The sequence below is a fragment of the Nematolebias whitei genome, chromosome 2 (assembly GCF_014905685.2).
Source record: "Nematolebias whitei isolate Nwh7 chromosome 2, NemWhi1, whole genome shotgun sequence".
Classification (NCBI taxonomy): Eukaryota; Metazoa; Chordata; class Actinopteri; order Cyprinodontiformes; family Rivulidae; genus Nematolebias; species Nematolebias whitei.
The window spans coordinates 60,321,352-60,335,068 of record NC_056499.1 but is presented as its reverse complement, the minus strand read 5'-3'; the positions used below and the strand labels follow the sequence as shown (position 1 = coordinate 60,335,068).

The 13,717-nt window shown below is 40.3% G+C and overlaps 1 protein-coding gene across 1 annotated transcript in view; it reads right to left on the bottom strand.

Annotated features, from left to right (window-relative positions):
* Positions 1 to 13,717, bottom strand: part of LOC119427505 (DIS3-like exonuclease 1) — a gene marked incomplete at its 3' end in the record, with an annotated part of 38,650 nt that overhangs the window by 16,614 nt on the left and 8,319 nt on the right. The window contains 2 exon segments of the mRNA XM_037695135.1: positions 8,920 to 9,087; positions 10,230 to 10,365. Coding sequence (XP_037551063.1) covers positions 8,920 to 9,087; positions 10,230 to 10,365 — 304 coding nt within the window.

The window sequence follows — 13,717 nt, the reverse complement described above, 5'->3', positions numbered from 1 at the left end:
AATTATTTCAATTAGAGAGAAAATTCAAACCATCCTTCCTTTTACTATCTCTAGTCCCCTGTCAAATGAGACAACTTTAAAAATTTCACTAGAGCCTGATTTATGTTTGGACAGTTTTTGTCCTGTTGAGCTCTGAATTGTCAAAAATAATAATCTCATCCGAACCATCCACATGTTTGCTAGATCCCATCCCAACCAGACTGTTTAAAGAGGTATTTCCACTAATTAATGTCCACATTTTGGATCTACTTAATTTGTCTTTAATGAATGATTATGTACCACAGCGCTTTAAGGTTGCTGTAATAAAACCTTTACCTTTAAAAGAAGTCTGATCTTGATTCAGAAATTCTGACCAACTATAGACCTATATCTAATCTAACTTTCATCTCGAAAATTCTAGAGAAAATAGTTGCAGGTCAGTTGCGTGAACATCTACAAAGAAATAATCTGAAGAGTTTCAGTCGGGGTTTAGAGCTCATCATAGCACAGAAACAGCACTAGTAAAAGTAACTAATGATATTCTCATGGCCTCAGACAATGGACTTGTGTCTCTACTGGTCCTGTTAGACCTCAGTGCTGCATTTGATACAGTTGATCACAATATTTTACTACAGAGGCTTGAATATGATGTTGGGATTACAGGAACAGCTCTAAAATGGTTTAAATCATATCTATCTGATAGATTCTAGTTTGTAAATGTAAATAAAAAATCTTCTTCATACACCAAAGTTAGTCATGGAGTTCCTCAGGGCTCAGTGCTTGGGCCAATACTCTTTACTTTATATATGCTTCCATTAGGTAAAGTTATTAAACAGCATGGGATAAATTTCCATTGTTAAGCTGATGACACACAATTATATTTGTCCATTAAACCCAAGGAATCCAATCAGCTACTTAGACTACAAGCATGTCTTAAAAACATAAAAACCTGGACGACCCTTAATTTCTCCTGTTGAACACAGACAAGACTGAGGTTTTGGTTTTTGGACCTGAGCACCTTAGGAATGAATTTTTCAGTCTTTCTCCCTCCTTAGATGACATTAATCTGTCCTCCAGCTCTAATGTTAAAAATCTTGGTGTTATTTTTGATCAGGACATGTCTTCTATCCCCCACATTAAAAACGTTACTAGAACCTCCTTCTTCCACCTGCGTAATATCACTAACATTAGAAACATCTGATCTAAAGATGATGCAGAAAAACTGGTCCATGCATTTGTCACGTCTAGACTGGACTATTGCAATGGTTTATTATCTGGGTGTCCAAATACTTCTTTAAAACGTCTTCAGTTGATCCAAAATGCTGCTGCCAGAGTCTTAACTGGAGTTACTGGGAGAGATCATATTTCTCAAGTTTTAGTTTCTCTCCATTGGCTCCCTGTCAAATCCAGAATAGAATTCAAAATCTTACTTCTAACCTACAAAGCTCTCAACAACCTAGCTCCATCTTATATTACAGATCTTATTGTTCCATATTTTCCTAACAGAGCACTTCGCTCTCAGACTGCAGGTTTACTTGTGGTTCCTAGAGTTTACAAAAACAGAATGGGAGGAAGATCTTTCAGTTCTCAGGCTCCTCTCTTGTGGAACCAACTTCCAATCTCTGTCCGTGAGGCTGACACATTATCCAGTTTTAAAACTAGGATTAAGACTTTCCTTTTTGATAAATCCTATAGTTAGGGTCGGCTTGGGTTTCCTGAGCTGTCCCTTAGTTATGCTGCTATAGGCTTAGACTGCTGGAGGACAAACTGACCACAGTTTTCACTCTGATACTGTCTTTACTTACTCTGCTCAACTTGTTTTGTATTTGTAATTATTTTTCTATCCTTAACATGTGTTTTTTTGTCTTTCAGATACACCTGGACCTATACCTGGACCTGGACCTATACCTGGACCTACCATTCTGTGTTCGTCTGTCTCTCCTTCCTGTCCTCTCAACCAGCCGGTCAAAGCAGATGGTCGCTTGTCCTGAGCTGGTTCTGCTGGAGGTTTCTTCCTGTTAAAGGGAGTTTTTCTTTCCACTGTTGCCACTGTGCTTGCTCAGGATGGGAGACTGCAACAAAGCCAAGATTCACCTTGTCTGCTGGATTCCTTGGATAGAGAAATTTAGTAATTGGCTTTTATGTGAATGTTCCTGTAAAGTGCCCTGAGACAACTTTGTTGTGATTTGGCGCTTTATAAATAAACTGAATTGAATTGAATCGTGGAAACTCAAATATGGTGTTTTTTGTTTATTATTGGAACAACATGGCACACTACAAAAACGTCTTTCTTCCTCCAAGTTTCTTATGATTTGTTCTTTGTTTGACTGACCCTAGTGGTCTGGAGCACTTCCGTTTTTGTGGAGCGAGTTTGCTGGTGTTTTCACTGTTTACAGCGTTTTTCTGTTTGTTGCATGTGTTATTTGTGTTTGCATGCGTGTTTTTTTTAGTTTGCATTTGATTTTTTTGTGTTTGCATTTTTTTTGTGTTTGCGTGTTTTTGAATTTGCATCATAGATGTGTTTGCTGCGCTTTTCGCCATTTGCTGCGCGTTTGCACCCGTCGGCCACCGTAATGATCTCACTGGGATTTGCCTGGTTAAATAAAGATTAATAAATTTCACATTTTTTTGCACTCATTTCAACTTCTTTCAGTCGAATTCAGCAAAAACTGCTCTCTCCACTTCCTTCTGCTAATTTAAGCTTCTTTGTACCTTTTTAGCTACTTTTCAGCTGTTTTGTGCTAATTTCAGCTTTTTTCAGATAATATCCACTATTTGTTCATTTCTGTTTCTTTCAGCCTAATTGGGCAAACGTGTTCTTTCTGCTTTCTTCTGCTAATTTAAGCTTGTTCCGCCGTTTCAGCTACATTTTTAGCATTTTTAGCTAATTTCAGCTGTTTTCAGATAAATTCAAGTTTTTCATCGTAATTTCTGCAACTTTCAGTCTAATGAACTTCTTTATGCTCCTTTCAGATTTTTTTCTGCTAGTTTAAACGTTTTCTGCTATTTCAGCTACAAACCGGATTCCAAAAAAGTTGGGACACTAAACAAATTGTGAATAAAAACAGAATGCAATGATGTGGAGGTGCCAACATCTAATATTTTATTCAGAATAGAACACAAATCACAGATCAAAAGTTTAAACTGAGAGAATGTTTCATTTTAAGGGAAAAATCTATTGTTTCCAAATTTCATGGCGTCAACAAATCCCAAAAAAGTTGGGACAAGTCCATTTTTACCACTGTGTGGCATCCCCCCTTCTTCTTACAACACTCAACAGACGTCTGGGGACAGAGGAGACCAGTTTCTCAAGTTTAGAAATAGGAATGCTCTCCCATTCATAATAATAATCATTTTATTTAAAAAGCACCTTTCAGGACACCCAAGGACACTTTACAGTAAGAACAAAGATCAACAGGAATAAATTACATAAAGAATATAAAATACATACAAAATATAAAATACATAAAGAATATAAAATACATAAAAATATAAAATACATACAGCAAAGTTAAGGATAAGCGAGTCTAAACAGATGTGTTTTCAGAGCAGTCTTGAATATAGAAAGAGAGGTGGTGTTTCGTAAGTCGGGGTAGAGAGTTCCAGAGATGAGGGGCAGAGCAGGTGAAGGCCCTGCTCCCCATGGTGGAGAGGCGGGCAGAGGGTACATGGAGGTGTAGTGAAGAGGAGGATCTGAGAGAGCGAGAGGGGATGGAGATTAGGGCTGCAACAACGTATCGATAAAAATCGATGATTAAAAGCGTTGGCAACGAATTTCATTATCGATTCATTGTGTCGCGCGATTATGCATCTTTCACGGCGCTGCGGAGTTGTTTCGTTTTGTTCACGGGCAGTTCATTGTCAATGCTGACTGACTGAATAAAGTTTGAAAAAAAAAAAACCTGCAGCGCGAGTTGAATAGAGTGAGGGGGGAGCAAAGCAGAGGCTGTTTTCAAAGGAAATTAAGTAAATTTTACAAATGACCAACGCAGCGAAAACTGTTCGACCCAAGTCCTCCAAATTGTGGGAGCTCTTCACAAAGATAAAAAATGAGAAGCATGCCGCTCTGAAAATCACCGACACGACGCGAGAGAACCACGGAGATGAACGTAAACATGTCGGAGTCACGAGGAGGAGGAAGGAGCTGCAGCTGATACAACTCTTCACGTGTTGCAGGTGAGTCTCCACAATTTAACACTTTGTTCTGTTTCAAGAGAGAAAACGTAACGTCAGTCTGTCTGGTAGATGAAGCTGTTTGTTTGTTTGTTTGTTTATCTGATTAATGACGGTGATAGAGAACTTGGGTTACTTTTTATTTAATTTAATTGGTACAAGCAGTGTTTAAATGTGATTTATAAATAAATCTAACACAAAGATAATAATTTAATGATTAAGCTTCAACTTTTAATTTGCTGGCAAAGTCTGAAGACACTGCAGGTATGGCAGGATGAATTGCATTTAAACAGGAATTAAAGTAATTTATTACATCTACTCAAATGTGTGTAATTAAGTATTTTATATGTGTGTGTGTGTGTATGTGTGTGCGTGTGTGTGTGTGTGTGTGTGTGTGTGTGTGTGTGTGTGTGTTTAATTGCTCTTTTAGCTACTTTTGCCTGAACCTAACACTGTAAGTGAAACGAGGCATTTCTTGAGTTGCTGTAAATTATGCTATAATACATATTTACTGTCTCATTCCAGAAAACAACAACAAACATCATCCTTCATGATGGACAGACATCATGACACCACAGCAGCAGCTGTCTTCACTGAAACATCCTGAACATGATCATCACTGACATGAGGCCTCTGTCGATGGATGAAGACAAAGGCTTCACTACAATAATCCACACTTTTAATCCAGGTTACAATAATCCACACTTTTAATCCAGGTTACAATAATCCACACTTTTAATCCAGGTTACAATAACCCACACTTTTAATCCAGGTTACAATAACCCACACTTTTAATCCAGGTTACACTCTTCCCTCAAGGACACATTTTACAAAGTAGCTACATATTGTGCAGGTATAAAGATACATTTGTATATCCAAAAAAGTTCAATCTGGTCCTCTGTTAGGCTGATGGTCCTTCTTGAGCATGTGATCAGCTGGTTTTGGTTGTCAGCAGCAAAACTGGTTGATCCACTCTAAGAAGGTGCTATTTAAGAGACTGAGCTGATACAGCACCTCAGACTGAGGAAGTCTCTTGGATGAGAGACGAAACGTTTCTATATTTTTTTGCTTTGTTTTGTTTTTTGTTTTTTTTTGAATGTCCAGAGGACCAGATTGAACTTTTTGGGATTTTTCTACCTGGATTATTGAGCATGCATCAGGATATACATTTGTATATATATTTGTGTACATTTATTTTTTTAAGCTATTGGACTAACTTTTTTATTATTCAATATTTTACTAACAGAATAGTCAAATAGCAACCTGTTTTTTGTGCGAATTTCTATGTCAGTCAAATGTTCAATTTTGGAATAAAGGGGTGGAAATTAAAATGTTGGGGGTTTTTTTGCCGATGAATCGATTAATCCAAAAAAAAAATCGACCGATGAATCGATTATTGAAATAATCGTTAGTTGCAGCCCTAATGGAGATGTGTAGGAGGTCAGTTAGGTACGGAGGGGCAAGGTTGTGGATAGCTTTGAAAGTGAGAAGAATTTTGAAGACGATGCGTGATTTAACCGGGAGCCAGTGGAGCTGCTGCAGGACTGGAGTGATGTGGTTATAGGAGGAGGTTTGAGTGATGACACGGGCAGCTGAGTTCTGGACCAATTGAAGCTTCTGGAGAGATTTGTTGGGGAGGCCATAAAGAAGGGAGTTGCAGTAGTCAATCCGAGAAGTCACAAGACTGTGCACAAGGATGGCTGTGGAGCGGGGTGTGAGAGAAGGGCGGAGACGGTTAATATTTCAGAGATGGAAATAGGCAGATCGAGTGACGTTGTTGATGTGTGAAGTGAAGGAGAGAGTGGTGTCGAGGATGACACCAAGACTCTTGACCTGAGGCGAGGGGGATAGCAGAGAGTTGTTAAGGGGGATGAGAAGATTTTCTGATTTTGAAAGAGAGTTTTTGGTACCGACAAGAATGATTTCATTTTGTCACTGTTTAGTTGTAGGAAATTGTTAGAAAACCAGTGATTTAGCTCATTGAGACAGTCGATGAGGATGGAGGGTGGGTGGGTGGAGTTTGGTTTTGTTGACAAGTAGAGCTGTGTGTCATCAGCATAACAGTGAAAATGGACACCAAATTTACGGAAGATGTGGCCTAGAGGAAGGAGGTAAATGATGGAAGAGGAGGGGTCCGAGGACAAAGCCTTGAGGGACATCCGTGGAGACGGGGGAAGACTGGGAACGAAAGGATTTGAGCTGAATGAATTGAGTGCGGTCAGAGATATGATTTGAACCAGTCTAACGGAGTACCCGAGATGCCTATGGAGGTTAGTCTGTTGAGGAGGATAGAATGACAGATTGTGTCGAAGGCAGAACTTAGATCCAGTAAAATGAGGATAGACAGAAGAGCAGAGTCAGCAGCAAGAAGAAGGTGATTAGTTATTTTTATTAGAGCTGTTTCGGTGCTATGGTGGGGGCGAAAACCAGATTGAAACTCTTCATAAATGTTATTGTTGGATAGGTGAGAGTGAAGTTGACTAGCAACGGCTTTTTCAAGAACTTTGGAAATAAAGCGCAGATTAGAGATTGGACGAAGATTACTGAAGTTGGTAAAGTCAAGACCTGGTTTCTTGATGATGGGGGTGATGGCAGCAGATTTGAAAGCTGTGGGAACAATGCCAGAGGTTAGGGAGGAGTGGATGATGTTAGTGATGATGGGGAGCAGAGACAGGAGACAGGATTTAACAAGAACTGTGGGAAATGGATCGAGCTGACAGGATGAGGACTTAGACTTGCTGATAATGTCAGCAATGTCATCAGCAGAAGGGAGGGAGAAGACAGAGAAGGGGAGAAAGGGAGGTGGGAGTTCAACATAGATGCAGGGGGCGGTATTAGGTCCAAGGTGTTTATGAATTGAAAGAATCGTTTCATTGAAATAGGACATCAGAGAGTTGCAAAATTCTGTGGAAACCATGTGAGAGGGTAATGAGTTAGGAGATGAGACTGAACGGTTAAGGAGAGAGAACAAAGTCTTTGAATTGCCAACATTGGAACTGATGATGTCAGAGAAATAGCTGGATTTGGCTTGAGAAATACTGTCCTTATACTGGATGACGTGGTTCGCACAGTTCCTTGTGATTTGAGAGACCGGATTTCTTATAGTCACTCCAACCTCCGGCCTTTGGATTTCATGTATAATTCAGGCCTCTAACTGTTCAATCGTCTTGGGCCTTCTTTGTCGCACCTTCCTCTTTATGACGCGCCAAATGTTCTCTATAGGTGAAAGAACTGGACTGCAGGCTGGTCATTTCAGTACCCTGATCCTTCTCCTACGTAGCCATGATGTTGTGATTGCTGCAGAATGTGGTCTGGCATTATCGTGTTGAAAAATGCAGGGTCTTCCCTGAAAGAGATGACGTCTAGATGGGAGCATATGTTGTTCTAGAACCTGAACATACTTCTCTGCATTAATGGTGCCTTTCCAGACATGCAAGCTGCCCATGCCACAAGCGCTCATGCAACCCCATACCATCAGTGATGCAGGCTTCTGAACGGAGCGTTGATAACAACTTGGGCTATCCTTGTCCTCTCTGGTCCGGATGACATGGCGTCCCAGTGTTCCATAAAGAACTTCAAATCGTGACTCATCTGACCACAGAACAGTCTTCCATTTTGCCACATTCCATTTTAAATGACCCCTGGCCCAGTGCAAACGTCTGAGCTTGTGGAGTTTGCTTAGAAATGGCTTCCTCTTTGCACTGTAGAGTTTCAGCTGGCAACGGCGGATGGCACGGTGGATTGTGTTCACTGACAATGCTTTCTGGAAGTATTCCTGAGCCCATTCTGTTATTTCCTTGACAGTGGCATTCCTGTTTGAGGTGCAGTGACGTTTAAGGGCCCGGAGATCATGAGCATCCAGTAGAGTTTTACGGCCTTGACCCTTACCTTACGCACAGCAATTGTTCCAGATTATCTGAATCTTTTGATGATGTTATGCACGGTTGATGATGATAACTTAAAAGTCTTTGCTATTTTACGCTGGGTAACACCATTCGGATATTGCTGCACTATCTTTCTGCGCAACAATGCTGGAATTGGTGATCCTCTTACCATCTTGGCTTCTCAGAGACACTGACACTCTGAGAAGCTCTTTTTATACCCAATCATCTTGTCAATTGACCTAATTAGTGTAAATTGGTCTTCCAGCTGTTCATTATAAGCTCAATTTCCTTTTTCCAGCCACTTATCGCTACTTGTCCCAACTTTTTTGGGATTTGTTGACACTGTGAAATTTTGAATCAACATATTTTTCCAATAAAATGTTACATTTACTCAGATTAAACTTTTGAACTGTCATTTATATTATATTACGAATAAAATATTGACATTTGCCATCTCCACATCATTGCATTCAGTTTTTATTCACAATTTGTTTAGTGTCCCAACTTTTTTGGAATCCGGTTTGTAGTTTCTGTGCTCATTTCTGTTTATTCAAACCTACTTCAGCAAACATGTCCTTTCTGCTTTCTTCTGCTACGGCTCATTTACAAGAGAGACCTGTTTTTAACAAATAATGACAACAGTAGACAATCATAAAAGAAAGCATATGAATTGAAAAAAAAAATCAATGGAAGAAAATGATGTTAAAACAACGAAACAAAAACAGCTACAATATAAAGCGATATAAAATACTAAAAACAGGAACATGTCTGCATTGGTTTGTGCCATGAACTTAGCAGATGTTTGAATATCGAGATATGTCGTATATCGTGATTTATCCTAAATATAGAGATCTTAATTTTGGTCCATATCGTGCAGCCCTACCTGAAGGTAGCGTCCAGATTTGATTCCAGCTTCAAGGACTTCTGCAGGAAGATGTTCTGAAAACTCTCTCTGTGAGTTGTCAGCCTCCTTCTCCTGCAGAGCCTGAGAGATGGAGCTGTAGAGGTCGTGAGCCACCTGCAAATCTGGCCAGAAGTTCTGTAAATAATCCTGGGCCACACACAAAACAAATATGAAGATTTTAAAAGTTTAGGAGAACTTCCATCCATCATCTGTTGCTTTATCCAGAGTCGGGGCAACGGCTTGAGGAGGAGGATCTTGAGAAAGTGGTCTTAATAAATATAAGATCCAACGTGGCTCCATACTCTGATGACATTTTAGGTTCTAAACATTCATTGAGTTGAACAATTTACTGTGAACTGCCTGATGGACGCATTCATAAAGGGTTTCACATTTCTGTTACTCATACGTCCAGCAGGAGCATAGACAGGGTTTTCTGATTGTTAAATGTGTCAGAAGTGTTCCGAGTAGGGATGCACAATATTATCGGCATGGTATCAATATCAGACAATATTCACGTTAAATTTCAATATCGGACATCTGCCGTTCCATTAATATAACTCGCCGATATAAAAGGTGCTGTTTTTGCCTACAGCGGCAGCACAAAGCGATGACGTCCCATACCCAATCTCACAGCGGAGAGAAAATTTCAAAATGTTGGCGGTGTGGAAGTTTTATGAGGATGTTGGATTCTGAAGATTTGTGGACTACGTGGAGCCTCGCTACATCGTCCGCAGTTGGATATATTTTTCCAACGTAACGTTACCCAAGTTACAAGCCGTCATTTCCGACGTTTTGAGAAGCTAATAACCGATAGCACTTGGATGAGTTTTACCACAGACATTTGGACGTCATGTTAGCCCCGTTACCATGATTAGTCTTACGGCACAATTAACAGACAAAAACTTTGAACTTAAAAAGTCTGTCCTTCATGCACAGGAGTGCAGAGGATCCCACACTGCAGCTATAGGAACCTGGAACAAGCCTCCACAAGTGAGACAGCATCGCACGTGACTAATGCTAATAAATAACATTCAACATGTTTCATTTAATATAAATTAAAGTGCTATGAATATCATATGGCTGTGACTGAATATATGTCACCAGCTCTTACAGCTGTTGCACAATTTTTGTAGCAAACAAGCCTAAATAAAAGGGCTATGTTCTGACAAAGGGAAGTATACAAAATATCAATATCGGCATCGATTATCGGCTGAATAAGTTTTAACATATCGGCATATCGGCCAAAAATCCAATATCGTGCATCCCTAGTTCTGAGTGAAAAGATGTACCTCAACGGAGATGACGAAAACTCCAGAGTTCAAGCTGCTGAATTGAGTCACCGCTTTTTTGTCCTCTGTGATCATCATAATGTTGATCAAACCGGCCAGGTGGTTATAATACCACACTGCAGCAGAGTACACACACCTACACACAGAAGAAGAAGAACTGAGTACACACACAAACAACTCAAATTCCAAAATGGTGGTGGGATGCATCAAAAACTACGATAGTCCAGCTACAGGCAGGACGTGGAGCACCTGGAGAGCTGGTGCAGGAAGAACAACCTTCACATCAATGTGAAGAAGATGAAGGAGATGATTGTGGACATCCGAAAAAACAAACACGCCTACACCCCATGAACATAGGAGGTTCTGTGGTGGAAGTGGTCTCCAGCTACAAGTACTTGAGTGTACAGGTCCTTCTCAAAAAATTAGCATATTGTGATAAAGGTCATTATTTTCCATAATGTAATGATAAAAATGAAACTTTCATATATTTCAGATTCATTGCACACCAACTGAAATATTTCAGGTCTTTAATTGTTTTAATACTGATGATTATGGCATACAGCTCATGAAAACCCAAAATGCCTGTCCCAAAAAATTAGCATGTTTCATCCCACCAATGAAAGACGAGTGTTTATAATACAAAAAACACCAACCTTCAAATAATCATGTTCAGTTATGCACTCAATACTTGCTCAGGAATCCTTTTGCATGAATGACTGCTTCAATGCGGCGTGGCATGGAGGCAATCAGCCTGTGGCACTGCTGAGGTGTTATGGAGGCCCAGGATGCTTCGATAGCAGACTTAAGCTCATCCAGAGTGTTGGGTCTTGCGTCTCTCAACTTTCTCTTCACAATATCCCCCAGGTTCTCTATGGGGTTCAGGTCAGGAGAGTTGGCAGGCCAATTGAGCACAGTAATACCATGGTCAGTAAACCATTTCAATCAACCTTTATTTATACAGGTAAATCCCATTGAGCCTCGAGGACTCATTTACAAGAGAGACCTGATTTCAACAAAGAAAGATGACAACAATGGACAACAGCAACAACAATAAACAGTTATAAAAACTCATACTACAGTTTTTTTTTTTTTTTTTTTTTTTTTTTTTTTTTTTTTTTTTTTAACTAATAGGATGGCTAAAAGGAAAAAAGGTAACAAAACAAAAAACAGCTAGATTCCAAGACAAATGTAGAAAACTAAAAACAGGAACATGTCTGCATTGGACCCTGCCAGGAGTCCAACAGATTCTTAAAGACACTTAGAGAGGTCAAGGTCGAGAGCTTCAAGTCTTAGTGGTTTTGGCACTGTGAGCAGGTGCCAGGTCGTGCTGAAAAATGAAATCTTCATCTCCATAAAGCTTTTCAGCAGATGGAAGCATGAAGTGCTCCAAAATCTCCTGATAGCTAGCTGCATTGACCCTGCCCTTGATAAAACACAGTGGACCAACACCAGCAGCTGACATGGCACCCCAGACCATCACTGACTGTGGGTGCTTCACACTGGACTTCTGGCATTTTGGCATTTCCTTCTCCCCAGTCTTCCTCCAGACTCTGGCACCTTGATTTCCGAATGACATGCAAAATTTGCTTTCATCCGAAAAAAGTACTTTGGACCACTGAGCAACAGTCCAGTGCTGCTTCTCTGTAGCCCAGGTCAGGCGCTTCTGCCACTGTTTCTGGTTCAAAAGTGGCTTGACCTGGGGAATGCGGCACCTGTAGCCCATTTCCTGCACACACCTGTGCACGGTGGCTCTGGATGTTTCTACTCCAGACTCAGTCCACTGCTTCTGCAGGTCCCCCAAGGTCTGGAATCGGCCCTTCTCCACAATCCTCCTCAGGGTCCGGTCACCTCTTCTCGTTGTGCAGCGTTTTCTGCCACACTTTTCCCTTCCCACAGACTTCCACTGAGGTGCCTTGATACAGCACTCTGGGAACAGCCTATTGGTTCAGCAATTTCTTTCTGTGTCTTACCCTCTTGCTTGAGGGTGTCAATGATGGCCTTCTGGACAGCAGTCAGGTCGGCAGTCTTACCCATGATTGCGGTTTTGAGTAATGAACAAGGCTGGGAGTTTTTAAAAGCCTCAGGAATCTTTTGCAGGTGTTTAGAGTTACGTCGTTGATTCAGATGGTTAGGTTTATAGCTTGTTTAGAGAACCTTTTCATGATATGCTAATTTTTTGGGACAGGCATTTTGGGTTTTCATGAGCTGTATGCCATAATCATCAGTATTAAAACAAATAAAGACCTGAAATATTTCAGTTGGTGTGCAATGAATCTGAAATATATGAAAGTTTCATTTTTATCATTACATTATGGAAAATAATGACCTTTATCACAATATGCTAATTTTTTGAGAAGGACCTGTATACCTGAACAACAACCTCAGCTGGAGCAACAACACCACCAGCCTGATGAAGAAAGCTCATCAGAGACTCTACTTCCTCAGAGGGCTGAGGCGAGCTGGTCTGGAAGCTCAGTCCTCACCTCCTTCTACAGGTGTGCAGTGGAGAGCATCCTGTGCTCCAGCATCAACGTGTGGCATGGAGGCTGCACAGCTGCAGAAAGAAAAGCTTTGCAGAGAGTGGTGAAGGCTGCACAGATGTTGGAGTCAGTCTCCCCACCATCACAGACATCTACACCTCCAGATGCAGGAAGAGGGCCACCTGCATCATGAAGGACCTCACTCACCCAGCACACACACTTTTTGCCCCACTCCCCTCAGGAAGGAGGTTAAGGAGCATTAAGTGTAGAACCACTAGACTGAGGAACAGCTTCTACCCTGAGGCTGTTAGACTCATGAATCTCTAACCAGAATAATCACTGTGAAAAATTACATCATGTTGCTGCTGATCTGTTTCATGTTGCTGCTGATCTGTTTCATGTTGCTGCTGATCTGTTCCATGTTGCTGTGTTCACGCAAGCTCATCTGCTCACACAGACAAATGATTGTGCTGATGTTCGTTGTATTGTTTTTGATTGTTTTTATGCTATTAGTGCTTAGTGTACTTTTAGATTAAATTTTTTTTTAGTTCATATTTTAGATCTTATCATTGTTTTTCTTTTACATTTTATACTTTTGTTGGTTGTAACTGAGACATAATCTAGTTCCACCACATGTACCACAGTAGTGGGTAAAACAAATAAAGAAACTTGAATTCTTGAAAAATGGTAAATGGACTGTACTTAGATAGTACCTATACATCTTATCAAGATAGTCAAAGCACTTTGAAATACAAAATGTGCCCTCATTTACACATTCATACAATACTCTACTACAGACACATTCATGAAGCACTCTACTATACACAAACATACAACACTACTAAACACATTCATACAGCACTCTACTATACAAACACATTCAAACAGCACTATACTACACACACATTCATACCGCACTCTACTACACACATAATCATACAAGACTACTACACACAATCATACAGCACTCTACTATACACAAACATTCAAACAGCACTCTACTATACA